At 48.1% G+C, this 20,164-nt stretch overlaps 1 protein-coding gene across 1 annotated transcript in view; it reads right to left on the bottom strand.

Annotated features, from left to right (window-relative positions):
* scube1 (signal peptide, CUB domain, EGF-like 1) overlaps positions 1-20,164 on the bottom strand; it is a gene marked incomplete at both ends in the record, with an annotated part of 286,301 nt that overhangs the window by 35,481 nt on the left and 230,656 nt on the right. Inside the window, 6 exons of the mRNA XM_084330915.1 lie at positions 1,058-1,174; positions 1,406-1,507; positions 4,150-4,269; positions 4,641-4,763; positions 5,908-6,024; positions 11,759-11,881. Coding sequence (XP_084187041.1) covers positions 1,058-1,174; positions 1,406-1,507; positions 4,150-4,269; positions 4,641-4,763; positions 5,908-6,024; positions 11,759-11,881 — 702 coding nt within the window. The remainder of the gene's footprint in view (positions 1-1,057; positions 1,175-1,405; positions 1,508-4,149; positions 4,270-4,640; positions 4,764-5,907; positions 6,025-11,758; positions 11,882-20,164) is intronic.

Raw genomic sequence — 20,164 nt, 5'->3', positions numbered from 1 at the left:
AGAGCACACTAGGTGCTGGAGATAATGGTATATCTCAGTAGGCAGAGCGAGACGCTCAGCCAGTATTCATATAACTAGGGTTATAGGATAACCTTACGTTACCTTGCTGACTCTGTGTGTGTGTGTGTGTGTGTGTGTGTGTGTGTGTGTGTGTGTGTGTGTGTGTGTGTGTGTGTGTGTGTGTGTGTGTGTGTGTGTGTGTGTGTGTGTGTGTGTGAGAGAGTGTGTGTTACCTTGCTGGCTCTGGGTGTGTGTGTGTGTGTGTGTGTGTGTGTGTGTGTGTGTGTGTGTGTGTGTGTGTGTGTGTGTGTGTGTGTGTGTGTGTGTGTGTGTGTGTGTGAGTGTGTGTTACCTTGCTGGCTCTGGGTGTGTGTGTGTGTGTGTTACCTTGCTGGCTCTGGGTGGGTGTGTGTGTGTGTGTGTGTGTGTGTGTGTGTGTGTGTGTGTGTGTGTGTGTGTGTGTGTGTGTGTGTGTGTTATCCTGCTGGCTCTGAGTGTGTGTGTGTGTGTGTGTGTGTGTGTGTGTGTGTGTGTGTGTGTGTGTGTGTGTGTGTGTGTGTGTGTGTGTGTGTGTGTGTGTGTGTGTGTGTTACCTTGCTGACTCTGTGTGTGTGTGTGTGTGTGTGTGTGTGTGTGTGTGTGTGTGTGTGTGTGTGTGTGTGTGTGTGTGTTACCTTGCTGGCTCTGGGTGTGTGTGTGTGTGTGTGTGTGTGTGTGTGTGTGTGTGTGTGTGTGTGTGTGTGTTACCTTGCTGGCTCTGGGTGTGTGTGTGTGTGTGTGTGTGTGTGTGTGTGTGTGTGTGTGTGTGTGTGTTACCTTGCTGGCTCTGGTGTGTGTGTGTGTGTGTGTGTGTGTGTGTGTGTGTGTGTGTGTGTGTGTGTGTGTGTGTGTGTGTGTGTGTGTGTGTGTGTGTGTGTGTGTGTGTGTTACCTTGCTGGCTCTGGGTGTGTGTGTGTGTGTGTGTGTGTGTGTGTGTGTGTGTGTGTGTGTGTGTGTGTGTGTGTGTGTGTGTGTGTGTGTGTGTGTGTGTGTGTGTGTGTGTGTGTGTGTGTGTTACCTTGCTGGCTCTGGGGGGGCGTGTCCCGGTGCTTCTCCTTGTTCCTGGGCCTCAGGTGACACTTGGCGTCTTTGATCTTGAAGCGGGCCTTCTGTTTGATGGGCGGAGCCAGGGTGTCTTCATTTACATACATGGCAATAATAACAAAAACAAAAACATTATGCATAATTCAAAGCGGCGGCGCGACCAAGGCTGTCCTGTTCCCCCTTCTCGGGTGAGGGGGTGGGGGTAAGGCATGAATTCCAATTGTAGTTCCATGACTGTATGACTAACGGGTCAGGAGAAAAACTAATTAGAAGGTTGGGCCTGATGGTGGCGCTAGAGGAAAGGTAATGTGGAGTCAGCTACCTGCGCAGGTGAGCACGGAGGCCGCGGTGGTGTTCCTCTTCTGGGGAGCCTTCCCAGGCTGCACCGGGACACCACAACTCAGTGTGTAGCTGTTCTCTGAGTCTGTACCACACACACACACACACACACACACACACACACACACACACACAGGAGAGGAGGCGTGTGGGTCTGCATTAAGTCCTATCACAGGAGGAGAGGAGGGGAGAGGAGAAGAGAAGAGAGGAGAGGAGAGGAGAGGAGAGGAGAGGAGAGGAGAGGAGAGGAGAGGAGAGGAGAGGAGAGGAGAGGAGAGGAGAGGAGAGGAGAGGAGAGGAGAGGAGAGGAGAGGAGAGGAGAGGAGAGGAGAGGAGAGGAGAGGAGAGGAGAGGAGAGGAGAGGAGAGGAGAGCAGAGGAGAGGAGAGGAGAGGAGAGGAGAGGAGAGGAGAGGGGAGGAGGGGAGGCGTGTGGGTCTGCATTAAGTCCTATCACAGGAGGGGGAGAAGCTCAGATGTGTGTTAACCTCTTTAGCCCAAGCAGTCCGGACCGCAAATGACATCATGCCATAAATCCATCTCTACAGAATGTATGAATTAATGTTGAATTTTTTTTTCCAAATGTAGCCAAGAGTAAAGACCCTAACCCTGTCAAAACAGCAGTCATAGTGTATATTTTCAGCAATACGTTTGTTTACAAATAAGTTAAAGTGTTATTCGTGAAATATGAGTTTGGGGAAATGTATTCGGAAACAGGCGAATATAGACACTAAGAAAGCCGCACTGCCATTTTGTTTGTAGTCATATGAGGAGAAGAGACCCATTGCTTTCGATGGGCGTTGGAATTTCGAAAAACGACACTACCCAGCTCAAGCCAGCTCCTGTCAATCAAATGACTTGTGGATAAACTTTTTTATTTATCTTATTTTTCGGGATTATCTACCACAAACCTGAATGTTATTGGCATAAATTAGAACGCAGTTAGTTTCTCTACCTTTCTGTGAACGTCTAGCAAAAAACTGCGTTGCAATCTGATGAAAAATGGCGGTACTGTACTTACAGTAGATTTCATTCACGGTTCTTGCTGCACGCCTGGTCATACTAAATCCAAATTGAACTCTGGCATTGGAAAGAGGAGATTTGGCCCAATCCATAGATGTGCGACTTGGCTATAATAAGGTCATTTATAGGCCTGATATTCTATATTCTATAATCATATTTCAAATTGCATTGGACCGGATTGCAGAATTCAGTACTGTATCTACAAAACCTTCTGTTTAATCATCTTCCCTTTATTCATTTCCTTAGATTTTTTCCACACATGATCTCAAGAAGGTGCTGAATAAGCTCAGTGGCAGTTTTTCATGTCTGTTAATTTATTGCATGGTGTTATTCACTGTCAAAGATGAAAAAATAAAATATATATAAATAATAGAATTGAATTATTCTCCTTTGGTTCATTAGTAACAGACACAATATTTCTGATCCATAGATGTCCCTAGATAAATACCAAGAACATGCAAATGGACCTTATAGAAGTGGAGTAATCATCCATTTACTTACGTATGTATTTTTAGGCGGATTTTAAGAAAATAGGGCTCCGGGCTCAAGAGGTTAAGTACCATCACAGAGGAGGAGAGGAGGCCAAACGCACTTTAGTGGTCACTGCGCTGTGCCAACAGCCTCGGTCAGGGGAGGGGAGGAGGGATGAAAACTCATCCGCTACACCGTTATATCTCCCTGTAGACTAATCTGAGTGACATGTAGGTGATTATATCTCCTGTAGGGGGCAGTGTATCACGTGTAGGTGATTATATCTCCTGTAGGGGGCAGTGTATCACATGTAGGTGATTATATTTCCTGTAGTGTGCAGGTACTGTGTTTTACCTGTAGGGGGCACTGTGAAGCAGGAGTCTAACAGCCTGGTAGAGGTGGAGGGAGAGCATGTGCAGGTACTGTGTTTTACCTGTAGGGGGCAGTGTGAAGCAGGAGTCTAACAGCCTGGTAGAGGTGGAGGGAGAGCGTGTGCAGGTACTGTGTTTTACCTGTAGGGGGCACTGTGAAGCAGGAGTCATCACCAATTTATATATTTTTACCATATTTTCTAGCACTCGCTTGCATTTAAATATGTTTTAATTAAGTATTGTGTGATTTTGTGTGAAGGGCGGACTAGCAAAGTAAGAGTTCCATTGTATGGCAAACTGTCTGTTTAACTGTGGACATGACAATAAACAATCTTGAATCTTGAACATGTTAGTATAATAGATAGTAATATAGACAAGAAGAGTATTTAGTGGAAGAGTGCAGGATAGTAGAGACATGTTAGTATAGTAGGTAGTAATATAGAGTATTTAGAGAGTGCAGGATAGTAGAGACATGTTAGTATAGTAGGTAGTAATATAGAGTATTTAGAGAGTGCAGGATAGTAGAGACATGTTAGTATAGTAGGTAGTAATATAGAGTATTTAGAGAGTGCAGGATAGTAGAGACATGTTAGTATAGTAGGTAGTAATATAGAGTATTTAGAGAGTGCAGGATAGTAGAGACATGTTAGTATAGTAGGTAGTAATATAGAGTATTTAGAGAGTGCAGGATAGTAGAGACCTGTTAGTATAGTAGGTAGTAATATAGAGTATTTAGAGAGTGCAGGATAGTAGAGACATGTTAGTATAGTAGGTAGTAATATAGAGTATTTAGAGAGTGCAGGATAGTAGAGACATATTGATTGACACTGTGTGAGTACGGTCAGTAAGGGGGCGTGGCCTCACCTGCCAGGAACAGGGCGTTGGACGAGCAGGACAGGGAGCAGACCTCGGCTCCGCCCCTCTTGGTGCAGCTCAGCTGGGCGCGCGGCGCTGGCTTGCCATTGGCCAGACACTTCACCGCCTCTGAGGAGAGTCACATCACCATGACAACCACCTCCGAGGAGAGTCACATCACGTGACAACCACCTCCGAGGAGAGTCACATCACCGTGACAACCACCTCCGAGGAGAGTCACATCACGTGACAACCACCTCCGAGGAGAGTCACATCACAGTGACAACCACCTCCGAGGAGAGTCACATCACCGTGACAACCACCTCCGAGGAGAGTCACATCACCGTGACAACCACCTCCGAGGAGAGTCACATCACCGTGACAACCACCTCCGAGGAGAGTCACATCACCGTGACAACCACCTCGACGCTCCGCCGGCGTGCACGTATACACACACACATACACACACACACACACACACACACACACACACTCCTCACCGATGCAGTCCTTCTTGTTCCAGTGCAGCCTCTGCCCCCCCCCACACACACACTCGTAGCCCCCTGCTGTGTTCACGCAGCTCTGCTCACAGCTTCCATTGTTGATGCTGCACTCGTCCACGTCTGAAACACAACCACGGTTAGGTTCAGGGTTAATGTTAGGTTAGGTTAATGCGTGGGTTATGATTAGGCTTAGGTTTGGGTTAGGTTAGGGTTCATGTTAGGGTTAGGTTAGGTTAAGGTTTGGGTTAGGGTTCAATTTGACAGTTGACACTTTTATTCGGCACCTTTCTAAAAGCATTGTGGATGTATTTTCTTTAAATAATTACTCTACATAAAAGTGTTATCTATACCACATTTAAGTCGCACTTTAGTAGATGTATTATTTAAAAGTGTACTACTTTGGTCAGGAAAAAGTAACCAACATATCTATTTAAGTGCATCTTAAAAGGGGCACTTTAAAAAAGAATGCTGATTTATTTAGTCTCACAACATCCAAAAGCTCTAAACAGTTTTAATAATAACTTTATTTATATAGCACTTTTCATACAGAAGTTGCAGTTCAAAGTGCTTCACAACAGTGAAAATACAGGCATAAGCGAGCATAAAAAAGATAAAAAAAAGATAGAGAGGTAGCAAGGTAAGGTAAATCACAGTGTTTCACATTAGGATCTAGCATCCCAATAGCGTGTATGCTTTTACCAACCCAGTTGTGTTTCCGGGTTCCCGTGATTGGCCACTGACGCACACGCATACGCCCCCCTCGCATTGAGTGACGCCCCTCACTGGGGGGCATATTCAAACTAATTCACTCTCAATAACCGTCAAACTAAATTAATGTGTGACACTGTTTAGAGTGTTTGGATGTTGTGTGAGATTGTGTGCAAAATAAATCAGTATTGTTTTTTGGTGGGGTGCCCCTTTAAGGTTAAGGGTTAGGGTTAAAGTTAGGGTTAGATACAGAATTCATGTAATTTAATGTCCCCATGTATCACATAAAAGGGGCGACAGTGACACAGGAGGTAGAGCAGTCATCTGGTAATCGGAAGGTTCCCAGTTAGATTCCGGCAGCGACACTTAACCCCTAACTGCTCCCGGTGAACAGGTTGTGCGCTTTTATTGGAGTGACTGTGTGTGTGTGTGTGTGTGTGTATATATACCTACACACTGTGTGTGTGTGTGTGTGTGTGTGTGTGTGTGTGTGTGTGTGTGTGTGTGTGTGTGTGTGTGTGTGTGTGTGTGTGTGTGTGTGTGTGTGTGTGTGTACCTCCACAGTGTGTGAGTCCGTACAGAGTGTATCCTTGGTGACAGACACACTGGAAGCTGCCGGGGTAGTTGACGCAGGTGTGATCACAGGTCCTCTGGAAGGAACACTCGTCAATATCTGAGAGGGACGGAGAGGACACATGAGAGGAGGAGACAGAGAGGACACATGAGAGGAGGAGAGGACACATGAGAGGAGGAGACAGAGAGGACACATGAGAGGAGAGACAGAGAGGACACATGAGAGGAGGAGAGGACACATGAGAGACAGAGAGGACACATGAGAGGAGGAGAGGACACATGAGAGGAGGAGACAGAGAGGACACATGAGAGGAGGAGACAGAGAGGACACATGAGAGGAGGAGACAGCGAGGACACATGAGAGGAGAGACAGAGAGGACACATGAGAGGAGAGACAGAGAGGACACATGAGAGGAGGAGACAGAGAGGACACATGAGAGGAGAGACAGAGAGGACACATGAGAGGAGAGACAGAGAGGACACATGAGAGGAGGAGACAGAGAGGACACATGAGGAGGAGACAGAGAGGACACATGAGAGGAGAGACAGAGAGGAGGACACATGAGAGGAGGGACGGAGAGGACACATGAGAGGAGGAGACAGAGAGGACACATGAGAGGAGGAGACAGAGAGGACACATGAGAGGAGGAGACAGAGAGGACACATGAGAGGAGGAGACAGAGAGGACACATGAGAGGAGGAGACAGAGAGGACACATGAGGAGGAGACAGAGAGGACACATGAGAGGAGAGACAGAGAGGACACATGAGAGGAGGAGAGGACACATGAGAGGAGGAGACAGAGAGGACACATGAGAGGAGGGACAGAGAGGACACATGAGAGGAGGAGAGGACACATGAGAGGAGGAGACAGAGAGGACACATGAGAGGAGGAGACAGAGAGGACACATGAGAGGAGGAGACAGAGAGGACACATGAGAGGAGGAGACAGAGAGGACACATGAGAGGAGAGACAGAGAGGACACATGAGAGGAGGAGACAGAGAGGACACATGAGAGGAGGAGACAGAGAGGACACATGAGAGGAGAGACAGAGAGGACACATGAGAGGAGAGACAGAGAGGACACATGAGAGGAGGAGACAGAGAGGACACATGAGAGGAGGAGACAGAGAGGACACATGAGAGGAGGAGACAGAGAGGACACATGAGAGGAGAGACAGAGAGGACACATGAGAGGAGGAGACAGAGAGGACACATGAGAGGAGAGACAGAGAGGACACATGAGAGGAGAGACAGAGAGGACACATGAGAGGAGGAGACAGAGAGGACACATGAGAGGAGAGACAGAGAGGACACATGAGAGGAGAGACAGAGAGGACACATGAGAGGAGAGACAGAGAGGACACATGAGAGGAGGAGACAGAGAGGACACATGAGGAGGAGACAGAGAGGACACATGAGAGGAGAGACAGAGAGGACACATGAGAGGAGAGACAGAGAGGACACATGAGAGGAGGAGACAGAGAGGACACATGAGAGGAGGAGACAGAGAGGACACATGAGAGGAGAGACAGAGAGGACACATGAGAGGAGAGACAGAGAGGACACATGAGAGGAGAGACAGAGAGGACACATGAGAGGAGGAGACAGAGAGGACACATGAGAGGAGGAGACAGAGAGGACACATGAGAGGAGAGACAGAGAGGACACATGAGAGGAGAGACAGAGAGGACACATGAGAGGAGAGACAGAGAGGACACATGAGAGGAGGAGACAGAGAGGACACATGAGAGGAGGAGACAGAGAGGACACATGAGAGGAGAGACAGAGAGGACACATGAGAGGAGAGACAGAGAGGACACATAAGAGGAGGGACAGAGAGGACACATGAGAGGAGAGACAGAGAGGACACATGAGAGGAGAGACAGAGAGGACACATGAGAGAGGGACGGAGAGGACACATGAGAGGAGAGACAGAGAGGACACATGAGAGGAGAGACAGAGAGGACACATGAGAGGAGGAGACAGAGAGGACACATGAGAGGAGGAGACAGAGAGGACACATGAGAGGAGAGACAGAGAGGACACATGAGAGGAGAGACAGAGAGGACACATGAGAGGAGGAGACAGAGAGGACACATGAGAGGAGGAGACAGAGAGGACACATGAGAGACAGAGAGGACACATGAGAGGAGAGACAGAGAGGACACATGAGAGGAGAGACAGAGAGGACACATGAGAGAGGGACGGAGAGGACACATGAGAGGAGGAGACAGAGAGGACACATGAGAGGAGGAGACAGAGAGGACACATGAGAGACAGAGACAGAGAGGACACATGAGAGGAGAGACAGAGAGGACACATGAGAGGAGGAGAGGACACATGAGAGGAGAGACAGAGAGGACACATGAGAGAGGGACGGAGAGGACACATGAGAGGAGGAGACAGAGAGGACACATGAGAGGAGGAGACAGAGAGGACACATGAGAGGAGAGACAGAGAGGACACATGAGAGGAGGAGACAGAGAGGACACATGAGAGGAGAGACAGAGAGGACACATGAGAGGAGAGACAGAGAGGACACATGAGAGGAGAGACAGAGAGGACACATGAGAGGAGAGACAGAGAGGACACATGAGAGGAGAGACAGAGAGGAGACATGAGAGGAGAGACAGAGAGGACACATGAGAGGAGGAGACAGAGAGGACACATGAGAGGAGGAGACAGAGAGGACACATGAGAGGAGGAGACAGAGAGGACACATGAGAGGAGGAGACAGAGAGGACACATGAGAGGAGAGACAGAGAGGACACATGAGAGGAGAGACAGAGAGGACACATGAGAGGAGAGACAGAGAGGACACATGAGAGGAGAGACAGAGAGGACACATGAGAGGAGAGACAGAGAGGACACATGAGAGGAGGAGACAGAGAGGACACATGAGAGGAGAGACAGAGAGGACACATGAGAGGAGAGACAGAGAGGACACATGAGAGGAGAGACAGAGAGGACACATGAGAGGAGGAGACAGAGAGGACACATGAGAGGAGAGACAGAGAGGACACATGAGAGGAGAGACAGAGAGGACACATGAGAGGAGAGACAGAGAGGACACATGAGAGGAGGAGACAGAGAGGACACATGAGAGGAGGAGACAGAGAGGACACATGAGAGGAGGAGACAGAGAGGACACATGCGGAGAGACAGAGAGGACACATGAGAGGAGAGACAGAGAGGACACATGAGAGGAGAGACAGAGAGGACACATGAGAGGAGAGACAGAGAGGACACATGAGAGGAGGAGACAGAGAGGACACATGAGAGGAGAGACAGAGAGGACACACATGAGAGGAGAGACAGAGAGGACACATGAGAGGAGAGACAGAGAGGACACATGAGAGGAGAGACAGAGAGGACACATGAGAGGAGAGACAGAGAGGACACATGAGAGGAGGAGACAGAGAGGACACATGAGAGGAGGAGACAGAGAGGACACATGAGAGGAGGAGACAGAGAGGACACATGAGAGGAGGAGACAGAGAGGACACATGAGAGGAGGAGACAGAGAGGACACATGAGAGGAGGAGACAGAGAGGACACATGAGAGGAGAGACAGAGAGGACACATGAGAGGAGAGACAGAGAGGACACATGAGAGGAGAGACAGAGAGGACACATGAGAGGAGAGACAGAGAGGACACATGAGAGGAGAGACAGAGAGGACACATGAGAGGAGGAGACAGAGAGGACACATGAGAGGAGAGACAGAGAGGACACATGAGAGGAGGAGACAGAGAGGACACATGAGAGGAGAGACAGAGAGGACACATGAGAGGAGAGACAGAGAGGACACATGAGAGGAGGAGACAGAGAGGACACATGAGAGGAGAGACAGAGAGGACACATGAGAGGAGGAGACAGAGAGGACACATGAGAGGAGAGACAGAGAGGACACATGAGAGGAGGAGACAGAGAGGACACATGAGAGGAGAGACAGAGAGGACACATGAGAGGAGGAGACAGAGAGGACACATGAGAGGAGAGACAGAGAGGACACATGAGAGGAGACAGAGAGGACACATGAGAGGAGGAGACAGAGAGGACACATGAGAGGAGAGACAGAGAGGACACATGAGAGGAGGAGACAGAGATGACACATGAGAGGAGGAGACAGAGAGGACACATGAGAGGAGAGACAGAGAGGACACATGAGAGGAGGAGACAGAGAGGACACATGAGAGGAGGAGACAGAGAGGACACATGAGAGGAGAGACAGAGAGGACACATGAGAGGAGAGACAGAGGACACATGAGAGGAGAGACAGAGAGGACACATGAGAGGAGGAGACAGAGAGGACACATGAGAGGAGGAGACAGAGAGGACACATGAGAGGAGAGACAGAGAGGACACATGAGAGGAGGAGACAGAGAGGACACATGAGAGGAGAGACAGAGAGGACACATGAGAGGAAGAGACAGAGAGGACACATGAGAGGAGAGACAGAGAGGACACATGAGAGGAGAGACAGAGAGGACACATGAGAGGAGGAGACAGAGAGGACACATGAGAGGAGGAGACAGAGAGGACACATGAGAGGAGAGACAGAGAGGACACATGAGAGGAAGAGACAGAGAGGACACATGAGAGGAGAGACAGAGAGGACACATGAGAGGAGAGACAGAGAGGACACATGAGAGGAGGAGACAGAGAGGACACATGAGAGGAGAGACAGAGAGGACACATGAGAGGAAGAGACAGAGAGGACACATGAGAGGAGAGACAGAGAGGACACATGAGAGGAGAGACAGAGAGGACACATGAGAGGAGGAGACAGAGAGGACACATGAGAGGAGAGACAGAGAGGACACATGAGAGGAGAGACAGAGAGGACACATGAGAGGAAGAGACAGAGAGGACACATGAGAGGAGAGACAGAGAGGACACATGAGAGGAGAGACAGAGAGGACACATGAGAGGAGGAGACAGAGAGGACACATGAGAGGAGGAGACAGAGAGGACACATGAGAGGAGAGACAGAGAGGACACATGAGAGGAGGAGACAGAGAGGACACATTGGGCTGTGTTCAAAACCCACTTCTCACACAGACATAAGAATAGGTATAAAAGACAATAAAAGTAGTGCAATGTAAACGTACAGATTTATTTCCAGTTGGAAATTTGCAATCTTTTTAATACAATTCCTAAACTCATATTTCATTAATAACACTTTAACCTATTGGTAAGCAAACGTATTGCTGAAAATATACACTATGACTGCTGTTGTGACATGGTTAGGATGTTTACTGTTGGATACATAAAAAAATAAATAAAAAAAAACATTATGTCATACAGTCTAGAGAGAATGATTTATGACGTGATGTCATTTGCGGTCCGGTACCAGACCGCACGGGTGGAAGAGGTTAAGCACACTTTGGGATCCTAGTGAAGGAAAAGTGCACTACAAATAACATTTATTATTATTATTATTGTTGTTATTCTCACTCACCTTGACAGGTGCGCTCGTCAGTCAGTAGCTTGTTATTCTCACTCACCTTGACAGGTGCGCTCGTCAGTCAGTAGCTTGTTATTCTCACTCACCTTGACAGGTGCGCTCGTCAGTCAGTAGCTTGTTATTCTCACTCACCTCGACAGGTGCGCTCGTCCGTCAGCAGCTTGTTATTCTCACTCACCTTGACAGGTGCGCTCATCAGTCAGTAGCTTGTTATTCTCACTCACCTTGACAGGTGCGCTCGTCAGTCAGTAGCTTGTTATTCTCACTCACCTCGACAGGTGCGCTCGTCCGTCAGCAGCTTGTTATTCTCACTCACCTTGACAGGTGCGCTCATCAGTCAGTAGCTTGTTATTCTCACTCACCTTGACAGGTGCGCTCGTCAGTCAGTAGCTTGTGGCCCTTCTGACAGCTGCACTCAAACGACCCCACCGTGTTCCTGCAGAAGTGGTCACAGCCACCGTTGTTCTCCTGACACTCATCGATGTCTGGAAGAGGAGGAGGAGGAGGAAGGAGAGGAAGGAGAAGAATAAGTAACTTTTTTTGTATCCACTTTTTCTCATTATTCTATTTTTCTCCCATCCCAATTTCGTATTGCTAATTCTCCCCTCCCCCGTCTTCAACGTTGCTAGACTATGTCTCCCACTGGTCGGCTGTAGGGAGGATAGAAGCCTTGCATCACGTGTCCCCTCCGGTACACGAGGAGGCAGCCTGTCGGATCTTTTCACCAGACAGCGTGGACTCTCAGTGGCGACTTCCATCCGCTGACTCTGCCAAATGAGATAGTATGACAACTGGCCCAAGCCGCAGGCAATGCTGACACCAGGATTCGAGACCGGAGTCTCTTGCATTGGTGACGAGCGCAATCTCCGCTATGCCACCCAGCCGCCTTAAGAAGAAGTAACTTGAACATGTCTTTCACGTTCTGTTAGACACATAATAGGTCAGATCAGTGCAGCAGAGCATGCTGGGTACCTAGCACAGTGCCATATCCACAGGGAAGAGATATTGGGGGGGGGGGGGGGGCAATGCTGTCTACAATATCATTTGGTTTTTGTTTTTGTTATTAAGATTCACTAAAGCACCCACTAGGCCTGCCACGATAACACATTTTGCTGGGCGATTAATTGCCCCCGAAAATATCGCGTTAAGCGATATTATTGCGACATTAAAACAAACGCGCAAATAGCAATTAATCGCGCCCGTCAAAATCATTGCATTCATTTTAATTATCACGAGGCCCTGTGCGAGATTTAAACGCGAGCCCCCCCCCCCCCCCCCCCCCCCTAAAGGTAAAAAAATTAAATAAAAAATTAATTTAATTATTATTATTTTATTAATACTTTTTTTTTTTTGCATACAGTCAACGTATTCTTAAATATTAGCACTGCCCGAGGCTGGGCATACAGTCAACATATTCTTAAATAATAGCGCTGCCCGAGGCTGGGCATATGATACAGTCAACGTATTCTTAAATAATAGCACTGCCCGAGGCTGGGCATACAGTCAACATATTCTTAAATAATAGCGCTGCCCGAGGCTTAGTGGCAATGCACCTGTACAGTCTTGCACTTTATGATTAATTGAAAATGGGGGACCCTGATGTAAACAAGACGAAAGTCTTTCTCTGGTCTGCATCCCTGTTAACAGAATTCGACTATAGGGCGACAATAATGTGGTCAAGAGGCATGGTTTCTATCTTGAGCCTTAACTGGCGTTGTTCCTTTTTATTCACATGGAAAGCAGCAGTAACATACAGGTCTCCTCTCTCTGAGAGGCATGGGGGGAGAGGACGAAGTGGGAGTATACCTTTGCTTTTATACTCGCCACAAGATGGTGTACCTGGGTGGCTCCGCCTAGAGCGCCCTCTAGTGGGAACAGATATATATGCAACTAGACAGTCACTGGTGGAGACAGTTATATATGCAGGTAAACAGTTACTAGTGTAAACAGCCATATGTACAGTTAGACAGTTACTAACAATCCTACACAGAACCTCTGATCTCAACAATCCCCTTAACAATTGTATGTATTGAGCTGTACTGTACCCATTCTGCAATCTGTTAATAAACGTTTCAATCAATCAATCAGTCAAGTACACCTGGCAATAACAGGGAAAATGCATAAAACACCCCTGGAACCTGATAAACAAGCTTAAAGCCAGGTAAATCTTTCAAGCACGACATGCAGATTTGCAGTTTTGCCTTATTTGAATCGAACTCTATAAGCTTAGTACACACGTCACAAACTGCACGATGCAACACACAGAGTGAGAGAGAGACAGACAGAGAGAGAGAGAGAGCAAGAGAGAGAGAGCGAGAGAGCAAGAGAGAGAGCGTGAGAGAGCGTGAGAAAGCGAGAGAGAGAGAGAGAGAGAGAGAGATCCACGGCGGGAACAGAGTAGATAGCATTAAAAACTCACCCTAACGCAGTCAGGTCCAAGAGGAAGGAGACGACCGTGGAATGTCCCATGATGATATTGTACCCCCCGTTGGAATGAATTTGGGAGTCTGTTCCTAGTTTATCTGCCACACGTTAGCACTCGATAACGTAGCTAACGCTAGCTAGCGTTAGCTAACGCTAGTTAGCTGTCCCTGCCTTTAGCTAAGCTACTAGCCGACATAGCTATAGCCTGACTGAAGGTTCTAACACGCAACAACTTTCATCTTCAGTCCATCTGCCGAACGTCCTCTTCGTCTTGGCATAACCTAATCACTATACTTGGTATTGATAAGCTTACGGCATGCTGCGTTATTTCTTCTGCTCCGATGCTGCACAGCGCTCACATGGAAATAGTCAGACCCCGGCCGTACCGGTAACCCCTCCCCTCGTTGAAACCAATAGTATATCTGCAGAGCCGCAGAGCTATCTGCATAGCCGCAGAGCTCCAATAGTATATCTGCAGAGCCGCAGAGCCCGGAACAAGTCAGACACATTCTACAAACGTGTCTAATGTCTGCCCTGTTAATTTTTTGCGAGGCCCCCCTCCCCGCGAGGCCCTGTGCGACCGCACTGCTCGCACACCCCCTGAGGCGGCCCTGCACACACACACACACACACACATCTCTCTCCTCTATCTCTCCTCTCTCTCTTACAGTACACACACACACACACACACACACACACAACTCTCTCTCTCTTTATCTCTCTCCATCTCTCTCTCTCCCTCTCACTGTCTGTCTCTCTCTCTAATAAGATAGGATATTCCTTTATTGATCCTTTTGGGGACATTTGGGTGTCATAGCAACATGGGGGAGGGGAGAATAGATAGAGAAGAGAGGAGGGGAGGAGAAGAGGATTGTGAGGATAGACAGATGAGAGAAGAAGAGAAGAGAGGAAATATAGAGGAGAGATAGAGGAGATGAGATAGAGAGACAGATGAGGAGAGACAGATGAGAGGAGAGATAGAGGAGAAAGACAGTAGAGATAGATGAGAGATAGAGAGGAGAAGAAGAGAGGAGAGATAGAGGAGAAAGAGAGGAGAGATCAATGAACCACAAAGCAGCATGGGGGAGAGGAGGTACAGGTAATAGATTAAAGACACAAATATAGGCAATCAAATTAAGTCTGAATATAAAGATATGAGAAAAAATAAACAGTATACACAAGGGACAGGTGAGGTTCTGTACCCTAACTGGCATGATATACGTCATACATTATAGTCCGTGCAGGTTCTGGTGGTTAAGAGTCAGACACACTTTGTGGTCAGACATTCCTAATAGTTCTCAAGTTCTGCAAATCACCAAAACACCAAATAGCAAAACAGTTAGGAATGTCAGTAACATAAAGAGAACGGCCACCAGTGATCTGAGTCTCTCTGTTGGTTACCACCAGGGGGCGCTGTGTGGTTACCTGAGTCTCTCTGTGTGGTTACCACCAGGGGGCGCTGTGTGGTTACCTGAGTCTCTCTGTGTGGTTACCACCAGGGGGCGCTGCGTGGTTACCAGTGCTCTGAGTCTCTGTTGGTTACCTGAGTCTCTCTGTGTGGTTATCTGAGTCTCTCTGTGTGGTTACCACCAGGGGGCGCTGTGTGGTTACCAGTGCTCTGAGTCTCTCTGTTGGTTACCCAAGTCTCTCTGTGTGGTTACCACCAGGGGGCGCTGTGTGGTGGTTACCAGTGCTCTGAGTCTCTCTGTTGGTTACCTGAGTCTCTCTGTGTGGTTACCACCAGGGGGCGCTGTGTGGTTACTAGTGCTCTGAGTCTCTGGTTTTTTGATTGACGTCAACCTGAACCTAATGCTTGTGGGACGCCACTAGGTGGCAGAGCGGTGAGTGAGCGAGTGAGCGAGTGAGAGAGCGAGCGAGTGAGCGACTGACTGAGTGAGTGAGCGAGCGAGCGAGCGAACGAGCGAGCGAGTGAGTGAGTGAGTGACGGTTGTAGAGGTCGTAGAGAACACAAAACAATGTGCTCATTAGATAAACTGCAATAACTCATCCAGGGTCAATCATCCACATTGTGAAGGCAATCCTACGAACCAAAGTTGCCTTGAGGCACCATGTAATGCGTTGTTAGTCCGACACGCTCCAAATTGCCGTCCAAAAGAAAAGATGAAGCTGATCCGATGTACTTTGTAAAATAAACAGGATTTATTGGAAAGCGAATCACAACAGCCCCAATAGCTGCCTACCACTATAAAAAAAACAAAAAGGGTTTTGTAAATGAACGTAATCTGTCAATCAAGTGCGGTCAAAAACGATATGGTACCGCTCTACCTGGGCCTACCTGAACTCTAAACTACCTGCCATGTTATAGGAGTGGTTAGGGGGGAACGTGGGGAAAAAGGGGAGTAGACCAGGTAAGTCTCCATCTTGGAATTCATTATGAGTGACATATATTAATAAACACATAGCACAAAGACCATAATAAACTATATGTCTAATGGGGCAATACAGATACAATTTATCATCATAGAATTTGGCTCCTACACACATGATTCGTAAAAAGGGTGAACTGTTTCTTTAAAGGGGAAGAGAAAGAAAGGGGAGGGGGGAAGTGAGGAGTGAGGAGACAGGAGGAGGAGGGGGGGGAGGAGGAGGAGGAGGAGGAGGAGGAGGAGGGGGAGGAGGCAGATTACATGGCCTAAACCCTTTTTGATTTGCTCTAAATGATGAAAACTGTTGGGGATTAACACCTAAGACGTTAAGCCTGAAAGTAAGTCAAGCAAGACACCATGGATGAATTCAGCAGGAGAGAGGAGAGAGAAGATAGGAGAGAAGAGAGAGAAAAGAGAGGAGAGGAGAGAAAGAGAAGAGAGGAGAGAGAGAAGAGAGGAGAGAGAGAAGAGAGGAGAGAAGAGCGAGAAAGGAGAGAGGAGAGGAGAGATCATACAAGCGATAAGGAAAAGACACTGCAATCAATACAAATGGCGAATGGACTTATTCTCCATGGCAGGAGCGATATGTGTTACTCACATAGGCACTACTCACGGGGCAGTCTGTGGATCGACTCACGGTGTCTGTAGTGACATGGAAGAGCATATAAAGCCACCTTAACTAGACACACCAGGTGCCAATTAATGCAATTAGGGCAGATAGACAGGTCAATTACCACCAGGTAACGCTTTGCTCCCTGAGGAGAGCAGAACCCCAAACGTTACACAAATGTCCTGATTGGCGGCTGGGTGGCGCAGCGGACATTGCGCTCATCACCAACGCAAGAGACACCGGTATAGAATCCGGTTGTCAGCGTTGCCTCCGGCTTGGGCTGGCCGTCATACTAACTCAATTGGCAGAGTTAGCGGGAGGGGAGTCGATGGGTGGTAGTCTGGTCGTTGTAAACAGCGACTCCTACAGGTAGGTCAGGGCGCCTGCACAGCAAAGACAGGAAATGGCGGGGGTAGTGTGAGCCTCCTACACGTTACTCCTCGCCAATGAGAGTCCGCGCTGGCAGGTGAAAAGAAGTGACTGGCTGCCTCCTTGTGTATCGGAGGGGACATGTGATGGGCTTCTATCCTCCCTACAACCGGCCAGTGGGGGGCACATGCGAGCAACGATCAGGACAGGGGAGGGAGAATTGGCACAAGAGGAAAAATTGGGATGGGAGAAAAATCACAGAAAAAAGGAGGAGAAAGAGTAGATAAAAAATAAATATCCTGATTGCGTGGTGTGTATTCTCTCAAAACACACAAACAAGTTACCAGCTTGAAGCCAGCCTGCTCAGTCCCTCCCCCGGCCCAGACACCAGAGAGCCAGAGGAACCCAGAAAGATCCATAATTATTCGGCGAGGCAAATCACTGGCATGGCCACCGCATCTCTACGCCACGCTTAACGGCCACTCCGGCGGGGAGGGCTGAGTCTAATAACGGGGTATATAATTACCTTTAATGGACCTTAAATAAGCTTTACGCTTAAATAAATACATTAAGCCCCCGCACATCTTGAAGTGATAAACGACGTGTACGTTTGTAAATGAGAGAGAGAGAGAGAGAGAGGAAGAGAGAGAGAGAGAGAGATAGAGAGAGAGGGGGGCGGAGAGAGAAATAGAGAGAGATAGATAGATAGAGAGAGAGGGGGGGGGGGGGAGAGATGGAGAGCGAGAAATAGATGGCGAGAGAGAGACAGATGGAGATATGGAGAGATAGAAATAGATGGAGAGAGAGATGGAGAGAGAGAGAGAGAGAGAGAGAGAGAGAGAGGAAGAGAGGAAAGGAGAAGACCTGGAATGGAGAGGGGGATGAGCAGGATGAGCAGGTCAGCGATCTGATATCTGATACGTGGAAAGAGGAAGAGAGAGGATGTTAAATATAATGATGAATGAACGTCCGCATGAATGGACACCTCTACCACGCCATGCACACACACACACACACCTACACACACACACACACACACACACTCACACACACACACTCACACACACACACACACACACACACACACACACACACATACACACACACACACACACTCACACACACACACACACACACACATACACACACACACACACTCACACACACACACTTACACTCACACACATACACACACACACACTCACACACACACACTCACACACACACACTCACACACATACACACACACACACACTCACACACACACACTCACACACACACACTCACACACACACACACACACCCTCACACACACACACTCACACACACACACTCACACACACACACACACACACTCACACACATACACACACACACACTCACACACACACACTCACACACACACTCACACACACACACACACACCCTCACACACACACTCACACTCACACTCACGTGCATCTGGGCTGCCAGAGGCCTGCTGGCTGTCAGGGCTCTTTAACGAGGGCACTGCTCTCTATGCTACACATGATGATGATGATGATGATGATGATATGATGATGATGATGATGATGATGATGATGATGATGATGATGACGAGGGTTTCTGCTCATCACACTCAACCCTTCCTGCTGTTTGAGAAAGACATGCCTAGAGAGCTTAACAGCATAATATAGACAATTGGATCAAAGCTAACAAACCGGTGCTGAATCCATCTAAAACTGTCACCATGCTATTTGGCTCAAAGCTTAGATTAGCCCAAGATCCTCAGATGAATCTAATCATAGAGGGTCAACCCATTCAACAATTGAAGAAGACTAAGTTATTGGGACTATGGCTTGACAGCACACTGTCCTGGTCTGACCATTTACATTTAGTCATTTAGCTGACGCTTTTATCCAAAGCGACTTACAAGTTCTGTACGACAAGTCATCAGGAAGGGCACAACTCTATCAGCTGAGTAACAATGTTCATCAAAGTGTTGATTGCTACAGTGTAGGTTAGTTTATGACAGTAAGTGCATGACAGTAAGGTTAGTTAGGGTTCGAATTTTTTTTCTTTTATTTTTTTTTAACTTTTTAATTTTATTTCAGATAATGATTGAAGAAGTGCGTCTTTAGTCGACGGCGAAAGATTGGACGGGTTTCGGCTGTCCTAACTGGGGTGGGTAGTTCATTCCACCATTGTGGGGCAAGGACAGAGAATAGGCGGCTTCTCTTTGATGACCCTCCCAGAGCTTGGATAGGAGTAGGTCTGAGGCGGCCAGAAGATGCAGAGCGTAGGGGTCTTGAGGGTGTGTAGTTAGAGACCATTGACCGGAGGCGGGAGCGGTTCCCTTTGCCGCACGGTATGCTAGGTCGAGGGCCTTGAAGCGGATTCGTGCAGCAATGGGGAGCCAGTGCAGGTCCCTAAGAAGTGGGGTGACATGGGCCGACTTCGGTAGGTTTGAGATCAGGCGGGCCGCTGCGTTCTGAATGAGTTGAAGAGGCTTTGTGGCAGTGGCCGGGAGGCCAGCGAGCAGTGCGTTGCAGACAGTAGTCGATATAAAACATTGTATGTAAAATGGGTGCATCAGTAGCTGCAGCAAGAAGATGTGCGCCTTTTCTTCCATCAGTGTTGTTGAATCAAATTGTTTGCTCCTTGGTTCTCTGTCATCTGGATTATTATTCAGGGCTGTGGTCATCTCATCTGCTTCAAAAGGCCGTCTCAGGAAGTTACAAATCATACAAAACAAGGGAGCTAGACTGGTATTGGGTTGCTCATCAAGGGCTAATGTTGCTGAAATGCATGTGAAACTAAAATGGCTGAGTGTGGAGAAAAGACTGTCAGCAAGTTTGCTTGTATTCTTTCACAAGGTCATTCATACTCAAAACACCGGAATTTATCTTTACGACGATGAGCTACAGTGCAGAGACACACACGCATGGTACCAGAGCGGCCAGCAGGGGGCAGAGGACTCTACCCCTACAGTGCAGAGA

The sequence above is a fragment of the Notolepis coatsorum genome, assembly GCF_963971535.1.
Source record: "Notolepis coatsorum genome assembly, chromosome: 15".
NCBI classification, from domain to species: Eukaryota; Metazoa; Chordata; class Actinopteri; order Aulopiformes; family Paralepididae; genus Notolepis; species Notolepis coatsorum.
The sequence above is the reverse complement of the archived record's forward strand: the minus strand, read 5'-3'. Positions and strand labels throughout refer to the sequence as shown.